The sequence below is a fragment of the Typha latifolia genome, chromosome 11 (assembly GCF_019914945.1).
Source record: "Typha latifolia isolate L0001 chromosome 11, TyphaL0001v2, whole genome shotgun sequence".
NCBI classification, from domain to species: Eukaryota; Viridiplantae; Streptophyta; class Magnoliopsida; order Poales; family Typhaceae; genus Typha; species Typha latifolia.
The window spans coordinates 9,290,082-9,312,324 of NC_133096.1; the positions used below are offsets into that span (position 1 = coordinate 9,290,082).

Below are 22,243 nucleotides of genomic sequence, written 5' to 3' on the forward strand. Positions count from 1 at the left end.
CTGTGTAAGATTACTCGTCTTTTAAATTTCTTTAAATTTATAACTGTAAATAAATTCAGTCTATTAATCATTTTAAAATAATCGAACCCGCTTTTAAAGTTCTTATGACATACTAATTTTAATTTTAAATTAATTCTAAAATTAGCAACATCAGTATCCTATATAATTATGTTTTGTAACATACCATTTTAAGATAACCTCCATTTTCACTCAACAATAATAGAAAGATAAGTAAGAGAAAAAAAAGAAAAACTATTATAAATTTTTCATCTAACACTATAGATAATGTATTTTGAAATAACATGAAATCAAATCAAAGGGCTCCAAAGATAATTTCTTTTAGGCAGTAGGGCCAAGTTTTTGAATATCTTGCCCTTGTAAAGCTGAAAGGACACTGAAATGTACTTCTGATTGAAACTAAACCATAGAAGAAAACATTACAACATTAGGATGAGATAAAAATCCGAGCCAACTCGTGAGAACTTAATTTTCTAGGCATGAGATGAAAAGAGAAAGAAAAGGTGCTAGAATTTTTTTCTTTTTTTCTTTGAAGCGAAGGAGCTGTATTCAGCTAGATGCCATCCGACCAGCTAACTAGTCAGAGAAAACAAAATGCAATAGACTACACAGATCTGGGGATCCAGTCCTAATTTGACCGTAGCTGTAACATACCATCAACGGTGATCGCCCCGTCAGCCACAAAAGGAGCTAGATGATGACAATAGATCAATTGCAGTCGCAGTGTCCTTGCCGGCCGGTAGTGGTCGACAAAGTATCCAGTACAGGAAATTCAGGCAACTATGGCTGCAGCTGTCTGCCTCCCCGTGCTATTGGGAGTAGCTGAAAATCTACCCTTCATATATCACTTGAGCATCAATGTTCGCTACCCCACGCCTCAAAGGCTTTCTTTATTCTCCCATTGGTTTCTACTGGAACGCCTTCTTCTACCTGTTGCCATGGACAAGCGTCAACAAAGGAAGCAATCCAGAACTGTTGATGATAACTTTCAAGGTCTTAAGCTGTTTCTACACTCATCCACTTCTGATTTTTTTTTTCCAAGCTTTGAGCTCACAACAGTTGTACCTTTTTTTTTTTTCTTCCTTCTCTTTTTGGTATTTTGTTTTCTGTCCTAGTTGGTAGGATTGAGTGGCAGATCGTTAACATGTCAGAACAAGAGGAAGATCTTGTTTACAGGATGCATAAGCTGGTGGGAGAGAGGTAAAACCTCTTATACTATATCTTCTTCATCTTTCTATTTCCTTAGCATTCTTTGCTTCCTAATGTCCTTAAAGCTTCCGAAATAGCATTTGAATAATGACACTATATTATTCAGCAATCTCGCTAAAAGTATAAAAGCAATAGATTATATTCTATTTAACACCACCTTGATTTAATTGTTAGAGGTGTTACTAGCTCAGGATCTCTTATTAGCTCACAGAAGACATTTAGTTCAATCTTTTATAATCTAAACAAAACCGAAACCGAAATCTAAACCAAAACCAAAACTAAAGTAGATTACTTAGTGCTACCTGCTTTAGTCATCAAAGGCAATGAATGCTACATCAACTGCTGAGCTTTCCATTAAATGTTTGAATAAAGGTGGGCAAGTCCTTTTGTGGTTGGTCCATGCCTTTATATGCTTTATATGGAATAAAGCCCAACATCTTCTGGCCTAGACATTACTTTTACAGACTATGTACGCTGTAGCAAAATATCCTGCCTAAAGATACGGCTAATAGTACCCAAAGCAGTTAATCCCTCTTGGGTGATTGATATTAACGAACCAGTTTTTATTAAAGTTTTATTTATATATTAAACTCTTCTGCCCTTAAATGATATCATTATTACTTTGATATTATGCCCAAGTAAGTCTCAACTCAAATAATCAGTTGTTGCATTGCCTCCTCCCAGATAATTTATTATAGAAGAAGAAGAAGAAGAAGACAAAGATTTATATTTATCGATTCCCACTTTTGTCTACATGCTACATTTAGTACTAAATTTTTTTATCTTTCTTTCATAATATCATATATGTAGGTGGGAGCTCATAGCTGGAAGAATCCCAGGAAGGAGGCCAGAAGAAATAGAGAGGTTTTGGATAATGAGGGGTGGAAAAGGATTAACAAGAGATAGACGAGAAAAAAGAGAGGCTGCGTGAAACTTAGGCTTGAAGATAGAGTATAATGGCATTAGTTGGCCATTTTGGATTGAACTCCTCATCGTTATTTTATTACCCTTTTCTTGGTTTAATTGTTTGTAAGTTTTATTTCATATGTAAAATAGTAAGATGCTGTCCACTCTCTACTCATGGTTAGCTTTGCGATTCATGCTCAAAAAATAGTTTGACTTAATTCACCCTAATTTATGTATTGTTATAGACCATCATAAATATATGTAATTAGATGAAGAGCTTATATTAATATATATTTCACTATATATATAAATATATTACAAAATATTGGCAAGCATACTATAGTATTATAATATTATGATACCTACGTTTGGTCTCACTCTTATTTGTACGTATTCATTGATCACCTTCTCTTTGTAAGGTGTATTTGACAAAAATCCTACTGGGTGGGTTTTGGCAAATCTACATAAAAGTGAAAATAATTTTCAACAAACAAAAAGAGTAGGATTTGTTAATGAAGCTAAAAATAATTGCATATATAGCTTAGATTATATACAATAAAACGTGGATCGTTCGTCTGCCAGTCCACTGTTGAGATGAGGACTTCCAGATGAATAGCGGTCCTTTTTGACAAATTGATAAGGAACTTATCTGAAAGATTTGTCGAGATCCAGAAAAAGGAAACAGTGAATCCGTTAAACCTTGTAAGGATTGTGACTAAAAGTTGAAGCAAATAATTTCATCTGTGGGTCTCACCAGGAGTCGAACACCTTAAGATTCCCTAGTTCGAATCCAACTATACTCTGTCCGTAATCTAGAATATAAAAATCTCTATCTATTTAATAAGCCCATCAAAGTATTTTAATCCAGAAGTGTTGAAATATAAAAACATCATTCTCTAACAACAAAATTTTTATAGTAGTTGGTAGCAAACACTCTCTCATTTATTTGGCGTCTTAATCTACAATCTCTGCTGCAAAAAAAGTTTACAAAGATAAGAAGAGATGCTCATAAAAGATCAAAAAAGTAATCCAGGCCTTGTCCAATCTCCCAGATTGATAGGCCAGTTCCCCAAGCTCGGGCTTCATCCAGACGTACTGAAATCGACATCAATGATGGATAAAACACCGCATGCCGCAGGTTGTTATGTGAATAAATGAAAAGGTGCTCGGAACTTTTCTCCTCCCACTGCAACGCCGGCCTGTGCTTCTCCAGCAATGAAATGAAGTCCCTTCCGGTGATGGCTCCACCACCTAATCCTGTTTAGTAAATTCTCGTCCAGTTGGGTCCAAGAGATGGAATGCGGTGAAAATAATATGCTCACAAGTCGCAACACGCAACAATATCCTGATTATGCAAATATTTACCAAAATTTGAACATCTACCTTTGGATAGAAGAAAATTGTTCCCGTAAAAGTTGATTCCGAGGAAGATCATGGAAGCACGACTAGGAGAACCAAAGTCCTTATCACCAAGAAGCATGTTCAAGGAAGAACGTACCCACTTCAAAGGAGCATTTGGACCAGGATTTTGTGGTCCAGAGAAGTCATAAGTCATGAGAGAGAAACCGTCTACAAAATCAGCAACCTGCTCAAGATCTTCTGGTCCAAAGTCATGCTCAGAGAGCTTTTCTGAATGTGGAGCCGGGATGACAAAAATCAATTCTAAATGATGATTCACATTGGTCTTCAAGTTGACTGAATGCATAGCCTCTCCCAGCTTCCTAATAAATTGAAGCGCCTATAGTGCACGAGAGATGCGTCATATATATGTTGTAAAATGTACAATCTAGAACGGAAAACAAAAGGGGTATAGTATAAGATTTCTGTTTTTATATGATCAGATATACTATAGTAATTCGGTTTTTTATAGAATTCTCAACACTGCCAATTTTATGACTAGAAGAAATTTATTTTCAAAATCAGGTTGAAGTGAAAAACATAAATGATTCAGTCCTGGTAGAGCATATAGAATGCACAAGAAAGTGGGCATCCCTATTTTGTGCATACATTACTGATTGCCACATACCAATATCAAGGTCATTATCATTTACAATTACCTTCTAGTCTATATTAGACAAGTAAAGATGAAGTCAGATTTAAATGCCAAAAGCATATTAATTGAACATAGAATTCTTCTCTAAACTTAAAACACATTGGCCTTCTTTCTGTCATAATGCTGTGCAAGAATTAGTACCAAAAAGCAAAAAGCAAAAAAAAAAAAGACAGTGAATCTCCAATCCTTTAACGTAACATAGAGCCAATTTTGAAATTACCATAGTACGCAACTCCTGGTCATGCAAAACACCATAGGCAGCCCATCTTGACCAGGATTCCAGCACAATGCCATCATATTCCAAGTCCCTATTCACTGACAGCAAGATGATAACCCAAAAATTATGTCCTACAAACACATAAATAGTGATAGTAAGAGGAACTTACTTGCACTCTTTTATTATTATGTCAATCGCTTTACTCCATTGCTTCTTCTTCAAGAGCATCTCTGCAGGAAATGCTTCAAGGACAACTCTTGGTACCACCTGCTAGACAAATAAAGAATACATGGAACAGTAAATTTCTCTTGCCTAGGGAATGGGTGGACAATTTACAGTTCTGTAAATAGGGAATCTTATGCAGAAAAAGAAAAGCTAAAATTGGGAAGTTTATGTCCAACGTTAGTGTGACCACCTAATGTTCTGGTGAATAACTAAAGATAAGTAGCCCTCCGCTGAAACTTCTGTTAGCTGAACCAGAGACCAACCAATTGAAATCTAAACTAGGCCCTCAATCAGTATCCCCATCAGAGATCAACACCAACCTCGTCTCAACCTAATTGTCCTGGGAAATGTTGAAACAAAAAGAAATGTAGTCCATCTTCTCATTGGAACATCCAAAAGTTTGGTTGGTTTACATGTCGGCCTAAATTAGATTAACCCACTTACCAAAGCTCCATTTTAATTATTTGGAGCAGAACCCGCAGTAGCTGAGTACTTTGTCCAAAAGTTACAAAATATGGAAAAAGAAAAAAGATACAAAAGATACAAAAATTATACACATATCTACATTCTGAACATACTCTAAACAAGACATTGAGAATTGAAAATAGGAAAATTGTTATAAGTTGAAAAGAAGAGATCAACTCCAGTATGCTCAAAGTTGTCCTAAAAAAGAGGAACTTTAGCTTACCAGAGAACCTCCATTCCGTCTAAGTTCAGAAATCCATCCAACATCAGCATTATGCCTTCCTTCCAGGCTGAGCTTCTTCCCTTCACTGGGAAGAGGCATATTAAGTATTAAGCAACATATGTAGGAAGTAACTAGTAGTTAGTTTTTCACCAGATTACCTTTTCAGCTCATACCAAACAGGTGATATATGTGTGAACTTAGGAGCGAACAGCTTTGCCATGTCATAGCCTTTAGAATTCCTGCATTGCATATTGCCAATCATAAGATATCAAACACTATATACTGTCACATACGCGATGCACACTTGTTATGAAATTTCAAGATAAATAACATCGTTTAGAAAATAAAAACAAGATCTAAGCCAAATTAGAAAACCTTTAATCCTTTTTTGTTTTTTGATGGCTCAACAGATTCGATAACTTTGATTTTGGCATTTTGGCAGTTTTGGAGACAACCGAATTTCAACCAGTCTCAGCTAGGTTAGGTTAAGTTTCAACGATGTTAAGATGAAACTACACTCCAAAACTTTGCCAAGAGAATAGCTTAAATTAGGTTTCCTCGTAAACTTTTGGGTTGGCGATTCTCCATGGAGAAGAGAATTAAAAAGAAACAATACCAAACTAGACAATCAGCTAATTTGTAAGAAAAAAAGGGATCTTTATAGCCAAATACAGAACTGATCGAAAAATTTAGGTCAACCACAGCCTAAACCATGCAACTCCGCCAAAGATTGGATAAAGAAACGAATATAAATGAACACCGTAGAGACATTTTGTGATAATCGAATCTCAAAGTAGAATAACATCAATTTATAACAAGACATAAACTTACCAAGGAGTCACATAAGCCAGTACAGGATTCGGAAAATGGCGGCGAGACAGGTTCTTTGACACCTTCGCATTCTCCTAAATTAACCAATTGCAAGCGCAGAAACCAGGATTAGAAGATAAGCCGCGATTTTAATAAACAACCGAATAAAACGTGTGAAGGAAAGGGAACAAAAGGAATTGGAACGAAAGATTACGGCGAGGATTTCGTGGTACGCGACGTCGGGCTTGACGAGGCCACGCTCGTAAACCGAGAGGATCGGCGATACGGAGGCCGGGGAGCGGCGATTGAATCGATAGATGGCGAGGAAGGCGAAGGGAATTAGAAGGAAGAGGAGGAGGCGTCGCGAGGAGGAAGAGGTCCGGCCTTTGGATTCGTCGGAGACTGCGGTTCGAACCGGCTGGTTGGACCGGACTGGCTGAGCCGGACCAGCCAGATTCCGTCGGTCTCGCCTCCTCGCCGTCATCGGTGATCCGGAAATTAAAGAGGGGCAAATTGTTATAGGGTTGTCATTCTGTCAGTCTACTTTTGCAAAATTATATATCACGCCAGAATAAAGTCTCATACTGTAAATCTGTAATACGTGAGGTTCAAAACGCAAACATGCAAAGAATAAAATGTGAATATTAAATTCGTAAAATAGAGGGCGTGAAATGTAATTTTTCCTTTCTCTTTTAGCTCTCATATATATATATATATATATATATTAGTTCGACGTCGTTATCACTTAATCAGACCTGATACATTTTATATTTTACATTTTAGTTTCTGATTAAAATTATTTCGTAGTCTACACAATAGTCCACGCAAAATTGCTGAAAAAAAATATTGCTAACGAGAAATAAGAAACTCCAATTTCAACGCAATACGACGTAAGTTTCAATGGATAACCATGCAAGAAGCCACGTATCCATTCCCTCTCTTCTCCCCACCTCGAAGTGCCATCTGGCATCCCCTCCTCTCCTCTCTTCTCCACCTCCAAATTAATCACTAAACCTTTCTCAAACCCACCGATCCGTTCACTACCGCCATGGTTAAGCTCGTCACAGCTCGGGAGAGCCGCCTCTACGGGCCCTACCGCGTCCGCTGCCGGTGGGAGTACATCAACGCCGGCCTCTACGTCTTCGCAGCCTTCCTCCTCCTCGTCGGCTTCTCAGCGCAGCTGCCACGTGGGGGGCTCAGCAGTGCTGCTCTGGTGGTGGCGATCATTGGTCTGGTTCTAATGGCGGCGGTGAACGCCCACGACCTCGTCGCGCATGTTGCCGGAATCGACTACCGTCTCACACTCCTGCGGTATGATCTCCAGTTGGGGCTCGTCGAACTCATGGCACCTTTGGTGCAGCTGTTTGGGTCTATACTCACCATCATAGGAGTGATCTTATTACTCTCTCAGGTACAATATTACTACTTTCTTTAACATAATTTGGCACTGAGCCACTGGTAAAGGTGATGATCAACAACTTATTAGTTAATTGATTCACTTTGATCTGTCAATACTGTCTCTTCTCTAAATAAACATAACTCGTGCAGTCAAATTTCATCATCTTACACTCCACTATATATTTTCTGAGTACACAGGAAGATAAAGGGCACAGTTATAGGCTACAAATGCATGCAGTGAACACACTAATCGCCGGCCCACTCTTATGGGTGTTAGGCAACATCCTCAACACTTGCCAGGTCTACGAGAGAGCAGATGGCCACACTCAAATCCTCCAATCAACCGTCCACGTCCCATTCCTCATGGGGAGCTTGCTTTTCTTGGTCGGCGGTTTCTTCAATCGCCATTACGTCTTAGGCCCTGTTCGCCATGATTTCAAGATAATAGTAAGCTATCTAGCTTCTATTATATATATAATCCACCTACGTCTTGGATTAATTGTTACTTTGGTAAATTGCTTCGAATTAACTTAACGCAGGCAAGGAGCTGGGTGTGGTTGTGTGTATTTGGGAGCTTGCTGTTCTTCGCGGGAGGGCTATTCAATGTGCTGAAGGTGTTCAAGATGCAGCAGACTGATGGGCTGAGGCTGGAGAAGCTACGGGGTGGGGCTCAGGAGAGACTAAGTAGAGATAGAGAAGGTCGAGTTCCGCTCAACTGGGAGGCGGCTCGGAGGACGACGAGGACCGGAGAGGAAGTGATACAAGCTTCAGTTCCTAAGCCATGAGGTAGAGCGGCTAACAACAGTGAGCTTCTGGTTGTGTATGCATGGCTGAATATTTGCTTGTTATAGATTGGCAAGCTTGCTATACTTTGTTTGTGCTTGTGGATGTTGTAAATTGTGTAATATAATGAAATAAATTAGATCAATATAAAATAAAGATTATTTAGTTGTTCTCAAATTAATTTATATAAGATTTTCTCAATTTATACTTCTTTCAGTTTTTGTGGGAGTTTTTGAGACATGAAAGATAACGATGGCCCTAGTATTTATAGTTTACAAATAAAATAACAAAACTCAAATTAGATGTGCAGTAATTAATGTAAAAAGACGTAAACAGATAATATAGGGTGTAAAATGATAAAATCGGTAAATTACATCAAATAATCACACCAGGCGTGTGATCCGTCCGAGTAACGGCCTGGATCTCCCCGCACAATACGAAGGAACGTGCGGACTTCTACACCGCACAAAATACACGTGTCACATAGTAAGTGGCCTTATCCAAATAACTGGTACTAGATTCTAAGCTTCGGCTTAAGAACACATCGCTTTTGCCCGGCCATGAGCTCAAACTCTTCTCCCTTCTCTCTTTCCCACTCGAAATGGAGCAAGCCATCTCTCTGTCTCGTTTCATGCCGTCTTCTTCTCCCAAGAACTCCTCGACCCACAAGAGAAGGAGAAGTAGAATTACTCCCATCTCCCAAGCTCTCCAAATCCAAGACACCGCCTTTGAAACTCAACCTTCTAATTCTTCACTCACACTTGAACCCATGTTCGCAAATTCCTTGCTTTCAGTCAAACAAGTACATGCCCACTTTATAAAAACCACAGCAGGATGGAGTTCAACTCCGACCACGGATAAGCTGATCCAAATGTACTTAAATTTTGGCGATTACCAATCCGCCGCCATGGTTTTCTTCATGGGTCTGCAGTGTGGAGCCCTGTCTTGGAGTTATCTGATTGATATTTTCAAGAGCGAAGGTAGCAACCCGCATGAGTTGTTGGAAGTTTTCCGGGAATTGCACAGGATTGGGGTGGCGTTTAGTGTCGGAATTCTGGTTTTTGTTTTAAGGATCTGTTCAGAGGTTTTGGGTTTGTGGTTGGGTTTGCAAATCCACGGTTTGCTTATTAAACAGGGGTTGGATAGTGAAACCTACATCAAGTGCTCTATGATGGACTTTTATGCAGATTGTTGTAGTTTAGATTGTGCAGATAAGTTGTTTGAAGAAATACCCATTAAAGAAGCTATTTTGTGGAATAAATTGGTGGTGTTGAATGTAGAGAAGGAAGAGTGGGTTAAAGCACTTGAGTTATTCCATAAGATGCAATATTTAGGTGTCAAAGCCGACGGAGTCACAATAGCTAAAGTCTTACATGCCTGCGGGAAATTTGAGGCTTTGAAAGAAGGAAAGGCAATACATGGGTATGTTATCAGATCCGGGTTTTCATCAGATATATTGGTGAGCAATTCTTTGATCACCATGTACTCTAAGAATTCTGCAATAAAACTTGCAAGAAGAGTTTTTGAGTCCATTAAAAATCAGAGTCTGGTCTCATGGAATTCCATGATCTCTTGTTGCTCTCTTAATGGTTTTCTGGATGATGCTTTGGAGCTACTCAATAGTATGGTTTCATCTGCCATGAAGCCGGACTTGGTGACGTGGAATTCTCTATTATCTGGTTATTCTCGCCATGGACTCAATCACGATGTTTTTGAACTTTTCCGAATGATCCAAAGGGAAGGTTTAAGGCCAAATTCGACCTCCATTACAAGTGTTCTTCGGACAGTTACCAATTCGGGTTTGCTCAGATACGGAAATGAGATCCATGGCTTTGTAGTGAGACATGGATTTGGGTGCAATTTGTATGTAGGGACATCACTAGTTGACATGTACCTAAAGTGCTGCAGTATTACTAAAGCTCAAAGAATCTTTGACACTATGAAGCACAGGAATGTTCCTACTTGGAATTCATTGATTTCAGGTTATGCACATGAAGGACTATTCAGTGAATCTCTGGATCTTCTGAAACAAATGGAGATGGAAGGCTTGCAGCCTGATTTAACCACATGGAATGGTTTGATTTCAGGATACTCCGTGAATGGACTGAGCACACAAGCAATGTTGCTAATTCGCCAAATCAAAATGAACAGCCTCAAGCCAAACATTGTTTCATGGACCGCTCTTATTTCCGGTTGTTGTCAGAATGGAGCATATGAGGACTCTCTTTATTTCTTTACTGAAATGCAAAAAGAAAGAATTCAGCCCAACTCAGTAACTGTTGCTAGCCTGCTCCGGGCTTGTGCTGGTCTTGCATTGCTAAAGAAGGGCAGGGAACTGCACTGTTTTTCATTGAGGAAGGGGTTCGATACCGATATATTTGTGGCTACAGCTCTCGTTGACATGTATTCTAAGTCAGCTAGTTTAAGGAATGCATACAATGTTTTCATGAGGATCCAAAACAAGAATTTGGCCTCTTGGAATGCTATGATTGCGGGTTTTGCAGCCCATGGGCAAGGTAAAGAAGTAATTTTGCTTTTTGATGAGATGTGTCAGTCAGGAAACAGGCCAGATGGCATAACCTTCACTGCAGTGCTCTCTGGCTGCAGACATGCGGGCTTAGTCAGTGAAGGATGGAAGTATTTTGACGAGATGAAGAACTGTTATGGTGTAACCCCTACCCTTGAGCACTACACTTGCATGGTTGATCTCCTTGCTCGAGGTGGATATCTGGATGAAGCAATGGACTTCATACAGAGCATGCCATTTGAACCGGATGCAGGAGTTTGGGGTGCTCTGCTAGGAGCTTGCAGAAATCATAAAAATCTAGAATTTGCCGAGGCAGCTGCCAAGCACCTGTTCAGGTTAGAGCCTTATAATTCTGCAAACTATTTGCTGATGATGACTTTATATGCCTATGAGAACAGATGGGAGGATGCTGAGAATATAAAGGTTGCAATGAATGCAAGGGGAGTAAAGAGTAGGGCTGGGTGGAGCTGGATACAGATTGATCAAACAATTCATGTTTTTGATGTTGAAGGGATGCCACACCCAGACACCGGAGAAATATACTATGAATTGTACCAGTTAGTCTCTGAAATGAGGAGATTAGGATATGTACCTGATACCGGTTGCATAGTTCGTAATGTTGGACAAGAGGAGAAGGAGAAGATGCTAATGAGTCATACTGAGAAGCTGGCAATCACATATGGGCTTATCAACACCGATAAGAGTACGCCGATAAGGGTGATCAAGAACACCAGAGTGTGCAATGACTGCCATACAATGGCAAAGTACTTGTCTAGAATATGTAGTCACGATATTTTTCTTAGGGATGGGGTTCGATTTCACCATTTTATGGATGGGAAATGCTCCTGCAATGACTACTGGTGAAGAACAAAAGAAGTTTTCTATGAACAGAATTGGAATACAGAAGCAAGTTTAGAAAGTAGCAATCTCCAATACAAGCTGTGGAGATAAATTGGAAGCTGCAACATGGTTTTAAGAGACTGAGATCACGGTGAAGCTGATAGTACTAGGGGAGCCAGCTTATATAATATGACTGATTTTAGATTCCAAAGCTTATATGGATATGCTTACATGAATTTTCATTGTGTGAAGTATGATGTCTTTATTTGTTGGATGGAGGCAAAAGGAACGTGACTTCAGTCCTGATACTGTGAATTCAATCCTGATTGAGTCATCTTTACTTCATATGAGAAGGAACGAGGGAGCCTTCCAGCTTGAGTGCTCAGACAATTTTTTAAGCTTGAATGTAAAGTGAAGACAGGCTCTCTCAACCATTACCGTGGAGATATTACGATGATAGATGATAATCTTGTAGGACTTAAATTTTGCCGATAGAAAGGAAGAGTTCTGAAAATTTCGTTGGCTTGTGTTCTTGCAAAGCCAACCAGAATTAAGGCTGTTGATACTGTCGTACTGTTGTTATTTATATCAATGATTTCAATTGCAGAAGATTATTGGAATCTGATACATATGGTGGCAGAAGTATCACTTGAGAATGTTTCTTACTGAATTAACTTACAGATTCAAACAGTGTATCTTTTTTCCATTTGTAAGCTAATTCCTGTAATGTTGGTAGAAGAATGTATAAAGATCTCTTCATATATGTGTTGTTAGTGAATGATTTCAATTGCAGAAGATTATTGGAATCTGATACATATGGTGGCAGAAGTATCACTTGAGAATGTTTCTTACTGAATTAACTTACAGATTCAAACAGTGTATCTTTTTCCATTTGTAAGCTAATTCCTGTAATGTTGGTAGAAGAATGTATAAAGATCTCTTCATATATGTGTTGTTAGTGAAGGAAGTAATGCGACATTAACTCAGTTGTCTGTAATTCTTGTATTTGTGACTGAATTCTCCGTCAATTGATGCTGTAAAATTATTTATAAACTCAAAGCCCTTGATAATATACTTCTAGATTTTAAGGGATTCAGTTATTTCCTCCATTCTGTAGTTTCAAAAAGTTGTGCACAGAACTGCATAGTACTGTTATCGACCACAACCTAATCAAAAACACCATTTACATGAAGCAGCAGTTCATGGCAGAAATCTTCTGTCTCCCGGCTGAGAGGCACAGAAGATTAGCCCATTCCATTCTTTTAAACATCAAACGGTAAGGAAGAGAATTCCGACCTCCCATTGCCCTTCGTTTCTTTTACCATGCGACAAGAAAACAAATAACTCGAACCAATTAGATGTCAATCCTGCATAAGACTTTACAGAGCTCAAGTCTGCACTTTGATTCATTCCTAGAATATAATAGTAACTGCTCTATCTTGGTAAATCCTCTTCAGCACAAACAGCATATAGGTTGTTTTACAAAACATAGTAACATGAAATAGAACAACACCTAATAGACATGTACAAGCTAGTCTTCAGATTAAGAAATTAAAGAGGCCAATTGAGCAGACACTGAATGTTCGTTCCAAGGGAAGGGGGTACCCAGCACCAACAAATTCTCTTGGAAGGAAATGATACCAAAGGAGGAAAAAGAGAGCAGACTTACAAGCAAACTGAAAGGCTCTTGAAGGATCTACAAGATGAAAGACCTAGTAGCTTCACCAGGGTTATCTCCATCTACCTACCTCACCAAGTCATTAGACATTGGGTTGTGCAGCATCCTGCACTGCCAGCCTCTCGGATACATTGGCCAGGGATTTGAGGTTGCACTTGATCAAGGCCTCCACAAAGTAGCACGTCTCATCCTTGGTGTTACCATCGGGCACATCAACGACAAACGACTCAATCACCAGCGTCCCTGGCCTTCCGTCAATTATTTCAGGGTGGACCGTAACCACAGAAGAGTAATTCTGCAATGCAAAATTAGGCAAAGAATAAATTTACTGAACTTGGAACAAAAGTTATCAGTAAACTAGAAAATGATACGATCCAAGATTTAATCCACTTCCTGCGCAACCATTAAAACTTTTTTCTACTGGACACTTTAAACATTGAAGAGTGGATTGTGTTTTTCCTTAGGAATTGGCAAAGGTAAGAGACGGCAACAACAAATGTTCGAATTAATGAGATAGATGTTTCTAAATTCCACTCTTCTACTCAGTTCTCTTTTCATAAGATCTGCCGATTCTGCAATAACGCATAAATAATATGGATAACTCTGAACTATCACATATTTAAGAAAATAGAAAACGATCAATTCAAGAGTAATCCACTTCCTGCATAACCATCAATAAATTTTTCTTTTTTCATTTGATTAGTTTTTTCCTCAGGAAGTGGCAAAGGTAAGAGACAACAATAACAAATGGATGAATCAATGGGATAGATGTTTCTAAATGCCAGTCTTCTACTTTGTTCTCCTTTAATTATGATTAGGAAATTCGGCATTAACACGAATGATACGGAAGGTAAGAAAAGAGAGGGGATTAGATTTAAATATTTAACTTTCATTATTAAGGCAGGCACGTATCTACAAATAAAAAGTCATGTTCATACAACTAAATCTAGGAGAGCTGCTGAATATCCTCAAGCTAAAGTTGCCATCAACACATTCTACCACCAAGATGACCAGCAGATAAATAATAGGAAGGCACCTTGAGTATTATTATAGTAGTAAGAGCAGAGGAAAGAATCACAACCCTGAGCCGGTGATCGCCGCCAAGGATCCTGATACTGAGCACATGCTCGTCGTCGTCTAGGAGCTCCAGCCGCTCCGTGCTGGTGGTCGCCGGGAGCCCGGACTTCACATTAACTTCACGCACACTCCCGATCTCAAGATCTCCCTGTGCGATGCATTGGCTAACAAATGGCTTATACTTCTGCGGCTGATCAAACCTCCTCACAAGAGACCACACCTATTATCCATTCAGATAAGTCACTCCAAAAGTTCTACATTTTGCTATGATATGTCGCAGGAACTGAAGCAGATAACTAAAGAAACCACTAAAATATCCAGCACTGCTCATAATATCGTATTGCTTTCATCTAGGGAAAGAAGATCGATCACCGGACTATAAGTTTGAAAGTTTTAACCCGGATATCTAAACAACTGAGAAAACCACTATAAATCCCAAAATAACCACTAAAATCTCCACTTCGGGCATAATGTCGTAAAAATTCAAATTTGTTCGAAGAAAAAGAGAGAAGATGATGAATTCTGACTATTAAAGAACCAGCGAAAACCTCTAAAAATCCCAATTAATCTCCGGAAACACTCCCAAAATCCGAAAAAAAAAGAAAGAAATTTGGAGAACTAAACAATTACGAGATGGACGGGGGCTTTGATGTGCATGACGAGGTGGGAGCTACACTGGTCATCCCTGGGCTCGTGGTGGCGGTGGTGCCGGCGCACTAACTCAGCCTCCATCACGTTGCCGGTGCATCCATGTCCGTCCATCTGGTCAGCCCACCACCCACCGCCCTCGGATTCCGCAGCCGGATCGCCGCCCCTCACCCCTCTTTCCCTCTCTCCGACCATTACGAGCTGCGAGAGGGTAGGAGGGAGGGAAGGAAGAGAAGACGACTCCTTTCGCTCCATTCTTGGAGCTACATTTAATAGATACTGTCGCCATCGGCCCACAAATCACAATCCACATCCACCTGTTTTTTTTTTCGCTTCGGCCCTTACATTTATTTATTATCTTATCTTATCTCCTTGTATTTCAGGAAACTTTTACCCAAATTGTCAAAGGATAGAGGCTTAGCTAATGTGACCATTGTATTCTCCCTCTCTCTTTAACTCACATCCTCAGAAAATGGAATTATGTGCCTCTCTCTCTCTATTATATATATATATATATATATATATATATATATATATATATTCCAACAAGAAACGTCCAAATGGGGGGCTGACATGTGGTCCACGACTAGCATGTCAAGTCAAAGACAGTGAGTTGTGTCGTACTACTTCTTGTCGTGTTTCGGCTCCAAGATGCTTGGCTTCAGATAATTATTTGATCCTTTCTATTGAATCTAACTCTGCGGCAGTTAAAAAAGGAAAGTTTATTAAGCAAATGAGGCTTAACTTAGGTTGTAACAGTGTAGTAAGGTAGGGTCCCCAACAAGGCAGTCAGGATGTCGACATCGGAGCCACTCGGATGGTGAAAGGTGTCAAATGCGCATTTCATGGTACGGATCGATTCCAGGAAGTGTTGGAATTCCATCCACAACTTTGGATGGTCTCATTGAATGGCGTTGGAGATTCCATTCGCCTTAGTACTACCGTAGATCATTGTTGCCTAGTTTTTGAATCTTATTAAGGCTTAAAAATTTGAGCCATTACTCATCGTGTTTCTTTTTGGAGGGTTTTTTCCTTGCAATAGAATTAATTAATTATTAATTAATTTAATAAAGATCTAATAATTAAGATTTTTAAGGGTATAATAGGAATGAAAAATATTATCAGTTCAACCGATAATTTTTTTTAGATATATAATCTTACATATTATTTTTTAATAATTATATTATCTTAATATTTTATTAAGTAAAAGACATATATATCATTAACTGATAGTAACGTATATATATCAGTCTTTTATAATTAACTTGATAAAAATTTAATTACATTTTATCTTTTTAATTATTTTTTATTATTTACATATATCTCCCATTAGTTTAAGATTGATTTAAATTAAAATTTAATAGATAGAGATAGAGAATTATATTTAAATTGAAGTTTATCTCCAAATAATTAAATTTAAATTATTTAATATTAAATGATATCTCTTATAATTAAGGTATAATTATATTTAAGAGAGAAATTTTAACGGAAGAAAAAAAACGTCTAGAGCGCTTCTTCGGTACCGTAAAGTTAATTGTTTATCAATCACTTTGATGAAGATCTAATGATTAAGATCTTCAAGGGTATAAAAAGAAAATTGGGAAGTTATGCACACGTAATTAATCTCCTTAGCTAATATACTCTTTTTCTTACGTAATGTGGTTTTGAAACCGGTACCGGATATGAAAACTGACTATTATAGTCGTTGGATTAAGATTATAATTTTTAAAGATACATTGAAGTATTTGACTTCTTAAGATGCTTGGTCTTGTTAAAAAATATATATATATACACACCAAACTAGAGAAGCTACAGAAGCTACCACGACATAATAAAGGTTAGATGAGAGATCGGTCGACACCACAGCAAGAAAGGACTTCTAGTTGTCCTTGGTACCAGCAGATCGGCTGCAGAATAATTAACTCTTCCTCTACCGATCGTAAACTGCCAAGTAGCAAATGCAGATAATTCCTGCATCTGTGCTGCAGATGATCTGTTCCCTTATCTCTATTGATTAGCACAAGATTGAGGGGAGCGGGAATAGTAGCTTTACCGACCAATTTTAGTAAAATTGGTAGATACGAGAGAAATAGCTCGGCGAGAGAAATAGTTTAAAACTTGGTAGGGTGAGGCTAAGTGACTCTCTATCAAAATAGGGTTGATCTATGTCCAACCCATATATAGTCATCGAGCTCTTTGAATAATAAAATAGAAAAAAAAAAGAGAGTTAAAGGTGTGGGTAAGGTGACAGCAATAATTGTTTTCTTTTTCTATTTTTCGCTTCCTTATGCTAGCATTGATGTTGATTGCTCGCAATTTGGAAGACTTCAGATTTCAGACGCCAATATGAAACAGAGCTTCTTAGGCTTCAAGGCCCATCGTAGATGCCAGACTTTGAGGCCCATTACGTGAGTGCTATGAGATTGGTTAGCCACTTAGCCCCAAATGTATGGAGAAGTGATTCGACGATGTTAGATCTACTCGAGAGTGAATTATTCATGGTCTCATGGATTGCATGTACGATTTCTTTTTTCATAAGGTTGAAAGAAAAGAAGAAAAGAAACGGAATTCTAAAGCATGTACAAGGTCAAAAGACCAACACCATCACCGCCAAATTAACACCTCTCATGTCCCAGTGACCAACTCCTTGGACGCTAACCCACCCTTCTCTACAGTCGAATTACTATGACCCACCCACGAACTCTGACCCGTTAACCCGTTTGGGTTACTAGTGAGCAGCGGCCACCAGAGCCGCAACCTCTTCTCCCTGGAACGCCTCACCACCGACTTGGTGTGTTGCCTTAGCAATCCATTGATGGCCTTGACGTAGTTGATGGACTCGTGGTCGCGCAGGATGGTGCCTTCGGATCCGTACGCGCTCGGGTCGCTTAGAGTCTCGAGCGGGTGCGGAGAGTTGATGAAGGCTCGTAGGGCGCTCGAGATGGTGGATTTGGAGAGGGAGGAGTTGGCGTCTGCTGGGTCGAGAGAGTAGAGAGCTGCTCCTTGGGGGAGAAGTGGGTGGGATGGAGAGGACTTCTCGTCGGGTTGGAGGATGTACGTCTTGCCGAGGGGAGAGTAGAGCACCTTCTGCTTGATAGAATCCAGATTTGGGAGTAAATTATTTGGATTAGAGATGATAAATTTGGTTAAAAGGAGGGGTTTTCAATTTTTTTTTTTTTTTGAGCGCACCTCGTTGTTGAGGCAGGGGTGGGAGCGAAAGGCGCCGTTGAGACGCTTCAGAACCAGTGCCACGTGGTGGGGGTAGCTGCACGAGAAGGCCCTCGGCACGATATCGCGGTGCATCATAACCGAGCGCACGTGGCCCTCGTCCACTCCGAGGGACTCCAGCACGCGCTGGCCCCCGCAGAAGACGGACGGCGCCCCGAAGGTGACAACTGGCAACAGGGCCAGGGGTCCCACAGCCCCGCGAGCTAATAGCATGAGGCTGACGAGCAGAGCCAAGCTGCCACCTAAGGAGTGACCCGAGAAACGAAGCCTGGCTCGATCACCGTGGGCCTTCACGTGCGACTCGATCTCGGGCATGAACTGCTCGTAGATCCCCTTCGCCGCTTCGTATATCCCGCGGTGCACCAGAACACCCGTGTCCTTCGCAAAATTCATGGGTAAAATCAGACAAAAGTGCAAAAATTTGCATATATTAAAGTGAAATAATTAAAGGCAATCGTACCTCGAACTTGGTTGGTTCGAAGAATAGGTTCGCCTGCCACGAAGCTAACGAGTCCGATCCCTGGCCATCTTAATTGCGTCAGACTCGAGAGTAAATTTAAGACTATAAGATGCTGCTCAGAAGGGTATTATTTTAATAATTTGACACTCACCTGGATGAAGAAGCACCGTGTGCGAGTGGCCGGCTCGTCGCACACGAACCATTCGCACGGCGAGGAATGAAGCGAGCGGAGATCCATCGCGGCCTCCTGCCTCGCCTCCTCCTCCGCCGCCACGACGGCCGTCATCGCCGAGGCCGCCACGTAAGCCGCCACTTCGGACTTGTACACCCGATTGCCCGCCGCGGACGGCGAGGATTCGGCCCCCTCGCAACGTGTCCCCTCTGCGGGGGCATCATCCGGGTGGGGCCCGGGTTTTCCGCCAAGGGAAAGCAGGCCCTTGGCGCGGGACTGAACGTAGGACGCGGCCGACGCGGCGATCTCGTACGCGACGGAGGGGCGAACCTGGCGCCGTGGTTCGCGAACCGCAATGGCCGGTGCGGTTGGGGGGGGCTGGGTTGAATCGACCTCGAGCTTGGATTTGATGGCGGAGGCCTCCGATTTCTTCTCCAACGACGAGGTCACGAAGCGCAAGTCGTAGTACTTCTTCAAGTCCTCCGCCTATAATAATAGAAAAGTAAAAAAAAAAGTACACCACTAATAGCTTCATTTGAGCCATCGTTATGGCTCGCACAACTACCTACATGGCTACATCTCACTATCCATTAGAATTATGGGGTCCCCCTCTCCCCATACACCATGTTTCTTAGATACATTGCATATTTCGCCTTATACTAAATGCAATTAACATATTATTCCTTATACACAAGTAATCTGAGGTTCAATCATGCGGCATGCGTTTACATTAGACCTCATTAAAAAGAAATATTTCGATAATTTCAGTTTTATTAATTAACTACGAGACTCCAGGCTAAATTCTATTACAAGACACATTGAATTTAAGGTGTTCAATGTAAAATTCTTTGTTTGTATTGTAAAACAATTTCGGTCTGTCACGGAAGATTCAGGCGCTTTGTATGATATCCTTTAGCGAGAAAATAAAAATAAAAAGAGAGAAGTCGTTTTTAAGTTGAACTACTTGAACAGTTGAACAATAGAAACGCGTATGGAATTGATAGGCGAATAAAAAAGAGCTGATCGTGCGATCACATCCCTTCGAATGAAATCAAACAGTTAAGAACAGAGGAGGTTACCTTGATCTCCGGTATCAGGTAGGCCATGTTACAGAGGGTAGCCAGCTGGGAGAAAAGCTTCGCGTCGGACCACGGGACTCGGGCAAGGAGCCGAGTGAACGAGTCGCGATCCCACTCGCTCTTCTGCCCCACGTCTCCTTCCTCCTCCTCTGAGTCGTAGTTCGCTCCGCAGTAGTAGTCACCGTCCCCTTCCTCCTCTTCTTCGCCTTCTCCCTCCTCCTCGTCCTTCTTCTGCCGATCCCTCCACCGGTACCTCAACTCGAGAAGCCTTTCCACCCAATTCGCCCTCTTCCTCTTCCCCAGCCCCTCCTCCGCACGCAAGTCCTCGTCGCTGTCCTCCGGATCGACGAGTTGCATCTCGGCGGCCGCCTCCTCCGTCTCGAACAGGAACGATCTGACCGACTTGGGGAGGAACGATCCATTGAGCTGGAACGGGAAGATCCCGACCGAACGGCTGCTCTTTAGCTCGGCGGCACGTGGCACTATCAGCGAGCACCGCAGCACCGGCTCCGATCTCGACCGTCGGATCCCGGCGAAGTCGGCGGCGGACTCCGTTCTACGCAATCCGTCTCCGGAACAGGAGTCCTTCGCCATTACCGCCGCCGCCGCCGTCGGCAACATACCAGGTATGGCCACCGCCATGATCGCCGGAGACGGCGGTCTTGGTGATCTCTCCTCCTCCTCCTCCTCGATCCCTCTTCTCGGTCCTTCCACCGTGCGTAGGAGCTGATCTGAAACCTAGGATCTTATCAAATTTAGTAGCCGGAACTCGTCCCCGCCTTCGTTCTCCCCGAGAGGTGACGACCCTTTAATAGTAACACTTCGTAAGAAATTAGGGAAACCATAAGAGTGGCACGATTAATTCGACGACAACCTAAACGACATAATTACCACGATTGCCCTTACTAGATGCCAACTCTAAAGCCCACCGAAGCTCGATCCGCTGCCCACGTGGCGGAACGGACGGGGATGGCGCCGTTGCTCATAAATGCCGACGCGACTTATTCCGGAGGGCATTTAAGGGAAAGCAGACGGGGCGATGGCCGAGGGAGGAGGAAAAGATCGCAGCGAACAAGGGAACGCAAACTTATCGTGTAGCGCGGGTACACAAACAACTACACGTGTCATCGAGGGGTCGATCTCTTCGAGCGAATCAAAACCCCAACCACCCTTTGGGGTCTCCGTCTAATTAAGAGTCACACAGGGGCGTCCGCTCAAGGAAATAAAGAGGAAAATAACGAGTTAATTAAAGAATAATAAAAACTTGAGTTAATAAGAATTTGAGAGGAGAAAGTAAACGAATAAAATATGGGTATTTTTCTCTCGTGTTGGAGGCCAATAAGTCTAGGCTGGTGCAACTAGATAGTAAGAGCAAGAAGGCGTGCAAGAAAATGGAAGAGGTCTCGTGGAAGCGAGATGGGGAGTCAGCGAAGCAGCACCTGGACCTGGTTGGAGGAAGGAGAAAAGAATACCAGCTGCAGCTAGCCGAAGGAGAGCTGGATCAATACACCAAACACCCAATTGGTGTGTATAGTATAAATGCATCAGTCTATTCGAGAGTGAATAATTAATTAGTCGGTTGGTCTTTTATAAACAATAACCTAATCTAATCCCAGATGCTCTAATCTCTCTCAGTTGCCTTCATGTGAGTGAAGAATCTGAGCACGTGTCCTTACTTGACCGAAATGCCCCTGGCGATTCTCGTCTGCGTGGAACGAGAGTACAAGACGGGAGGGGTAGGATGGTGTAATTTGGGGAGGGCGGTGGACGTTTCATCAGGCGAACAGAGATGGTGCGGCAAGTGTTCGGTCAATCGAGGGTGGGTGTCTCACGAGGCAACTGCGTCGCAGAGAGCCGCTGGTTTCCCCTCCTCGATTTCCCACGGCGAGAAGCCTCGATTTAGGGATCCGCCGTGGAAAAGCTTGTTTCCTTTTTTTCTTTTTCTTTCTATCCTTTTTAGTTAGAAAAGTTATAAAAGAAAGAAAGTTCTTTCCTTTTTTTTTTTTCTAAAAATAAAAATAGAAGGCAGTTGAACTAGAAAGTGGAGGGACACGTGTGTAGGTGGGAGTGGATGGATCAGGTCGAGGTTAGTTGCGAGGGAGGCTTTGCAGTCTTCATTGCGCTAGCCGAGGTGGTTGGTCGCTTAATACAAGTCATTATGATAAAGTCCATCTCCCTTAAACTCATCCTTATTATACGCTGGAGATAACTCTGTATCTATAAATTC

The 22,243-nt window shown here is 41.3% G+C and overlaps 6 protein-coding genes and 1 long non-coding RNA gene across 9 annotated transcripts; 3 read left to right on the plus strand and 4 right to left on the minus strand.

Annotated features, from left to right (window-relative positions):
• Positions 1–522: 522 nt before the first annotated feature.
• LOC140797899 (uncharacterized) lies at positions 523–1,219 on the minus strand. Its single transcript, XR_012110739.1, has 2 exons — positions 1,084–1,219; positions 523–948 (listed from the first exon to the last, which is right to left on the minus strand). It is a non-coding gene; the product is annotated as an uncharacterized lncRNA (long non-coding RNA).
• LOC140797898 (MYB-like transcription factor ETC3) lies at positions 801–2,302 on the plus strand. The gene is made up of 3 exons (XM_073151589.1): positions 801–1,011; positions 1,134–1,218; positions 2,038–2,302. The coding sequence occupies exons 1-3, from the start codon at positions 801–803 to the stop codon at positions 2,156–2,158; spliced, it is 417 nt and encodes a 138-aa protein (XP_073007690.1). The 3' UTR covers positions 2,159–2,302.
• Positions 2,303–3,025: 723 nt separating this feature from the next.
• LOC140797934 (uncharacterized) lies at positions 3,026–6,689 on the minus strand. 3 transcript variants are annotated; one of them, XM_073151641.1, is made up of 8 exons: positions 6,341–6,689; positions 6,148–6,221; positions 5,475–5,555; positions 5,317–5,401; positions 4,573–4,670; positions 4,407–4,494; positions 3,517–3,871; positions 3,026–3,390 (listed from the first exon to the last, which is right to left on the minus strand). In XM_073151641.1, the coding sequence occupies exons 1-8, from the start codon at positions 6,608–6,610 to the stop codon at positions 3,140–3,142; spliced, it is 1,302 nt and encodes a 433-aa protein (XP_073007742.1). In that variant the 5' UTR covers positions 6,611–6,689; the 3' UTR covers positions 3,026–3,139. The 3 variants fall into 3 exon arrangements, with proteins under 3 accessions (XP_073007742.1, XP_073007741.1, XP_073007743.1); XM_073151640.1 differs by having other exon boundaries at positions 4,573–4,673; XM_073151642.1 differs by having other exon boundaries at positions 3,300–3,478; positions 3,632–3,871; positions 4,573–4,673.
• A 485-nt stretch (positions 6,690–7,174) lies between these two features.
• On the plus strand, positions 7,175–8,309 carry LOC140797180 (uncharacterized). Its single transcript, XM_073150457.1, has 3 exons — positions 7,175–7,537; positions 7,723–7,971; positions 8,064–8,309. The coding sequence occupies exons 1-3, from the start codon at positions 7,175–7,177 to the stop codon at positions 8,307–8,309; spliced, it is 858 nt and encodes a 285-aa protein (XP_073006558.1).
• Positions 8,310–8,877: 568 nt separating this feature from the next.
• LOC140797634 (pentatricopeptide repeat-containing protein At4g01030, mitochondrial) lies at positions 8,878–12,489 on the plus strand. The gene has a single exon (XM_073151239.1). The coding sequence runs from the start codon at positions 8,909–8,911 to the stop codon at positions 11,696–11,698; it is 2,790 nt and encodes a 929-aa protein (XP_073007340.1). The 5' UTR covers positions 8,878–8,908; the 3' UTR covers positions 11,699–12,489.
• A 605-nt stretch (positions 12,490–13,094) lies between these two features.
• On the minus strand, positions 13,095–15,481 carry LOC140797636 (abscisic acid receptor PYL8-like). The gene is made up of 3 exons (XM_073151242.1): positions 15,060–15,481; positions 14,434–14,649; positions 13,095–13,647 (listed from the first exon to the last, which is right to left on the minus strand). The coding sequence occupies exons 1-3, from the start codon at positions 15,330–15,332 to the stop codon at positions 13,435–13,437; spliced, it is 702 nt and encodes a 233-aa protein (XP_073007343.1). The 5' UTR covers positions 15,333–15,481; the 3' UTR covers positions 13,095–13,434.
• Positions 15,482–17,588: 2,107 nt separating this feature from the next.
• LOC140797635 (phospholipase A1 PLIP1, chloroplastic) lies at positions 17,589–21,577 on the minus strand. Its single transcript, XM_073151241.1, has 6 exons — positions 20,908–21,577; positions 20,017–20,822; positions 18,917–19,423; positions 18,766–18,825; positions 18,267–18,683; positions 17,589–18,164 (listed from the first exon to the last, which is right to left on the minus strand). The coding sequence occupies exons 2-6, from the start codon at positions 20,656–20,658 to the stop codon at positions 17,703–17,705; spliced, it is 2,088 nt and encodes a 695-aa protein (XP_073007342.1). The 5' UTR covers positions 20,659–20,822; positions 20,908–21,577; the 3' UTR covers positions 17,589–17,702.
• Between the last annotated feature and the right edge of the window lie 666 nt (positions 21,578–22,243).

Excerpts from the sequence above, each read along its gene's own strand:
- LOC140797898 (XM_073151589.1), top strand. The coding sequence starts at position 801 with ATGGCTGCAGCTGTCTGCCTCCCCGTGCTATTGGGAGTAGCTGAAAAT. Across the intron at positions 1,012-1,133 it reads TGTTGATGATAACTTTCAAG|TTGGTAGGATTGAGTGGCAG; the intron begins GTCTTAAGCTGT and ends TTTCTGTCCTAG. Across the intron at positions 1,219-2,037 it reads CATAAGCTGGTGGGAGAGAG|GTGGGAGCTCATAGCTGGAA; the intron begins GTAAAACCTCTT and ends TCATATATGTAG.
- LOC140797934 (XM_073151640.1), bottom strand. The coding sequence starts at position 6,610 with ATGACGGCGAGGAGGCGAGACCGACGGAATCTGGCTGGTCCGGCTCAG. Across the intron at positions 6,222-6,340 it reads CGTACCACGAAATCCTCGCC|GAGAATGCGAAGGTGTCAAA; the intron begins GTAATCTTTCGT and ends TGGTTAATTTAG. Across the intron at positions 3,391-3,516 it reads CAATTTTCTTCTATCCAAAG|GATTAGGTGGTGGAGCCATC; the intron begins GTAGATGTTCAA and ends TTTACTAAACAG.
- LOC140797180 (XM_073150457.1), top strand. The coding sequence starts at position 7,175 with ATGGTTAAGCTCGTCACAGCTCGGGAGAGCCGCCTCTACGGGCCCTAC. Across the intron at positions 7,538-7,722 it reads TGATCTTATTACTCTCTCAG|GAAGATAAAGGGCACAGTTA; the intron begins GTACAATATTAC and ends CTGAGTACACAG. Across the intron at positions 7,972-8,063 it reads GCCATGATTTCAAGATAATA|GCAAGGAGCTGGGTGTGGTT; the intron begins GTAAGCTATCTA and ends AACTTAACGCAG.
- LOC140797634 (XM_073151239.1), top strand. The coding sequence starts at position 8,909 with ATGGAGCAAGCCATCTCTCTGTCTCGTTTCATGCCGTCTTCTTCTCCC.
- LOC140797636 (XM_073151242.1), bottom strand. The coding sequence starts at position 15,332 with ATGGAGCGAAAGGAGTCGTCTTCTCTTCCTTCCCTCCCTCCTACCCTC. Across the intron at positions 14,650-15,059 it reads TCAAAGCCCCCGTCCATCTC|GTGTGGTCTCTTGTGAGGAG; the intron begins GTAATTGTTTAG and ends AATGGATAATAG. Across the intron at positions 13,648-14,433 it reads GCGGCGATCACCGGCTCAGG|AATTACTCTTCTGTGGTTAC; the intron begins GTTGTGATTCTT and ends TTTGCATTGCAG.
- LOC140797635 (XM_073151241.1), bottom strand. The coding sequence starts at position 20,658 with ATGGCGGTGGCCATACCTGGTATGTTGCCGACGGCGGCGGCGGCGGTA. Across the intron at positions 19,424-20,016 it reads ACCTGATACCGGAGATCAAG|GCGGAGGACTTGAAGAAGTA; the intron begins GTAACCTCCTCT and ends CTATTATTATAG. Across the intron at positions 18,165-18,266 it reads ACCCCTGCCTCAACAACGAG|AAGGTGCTCTACTCTCCCCT; the intron begins GTGCGCTCAAAA and ends TCTATCAAGCAG.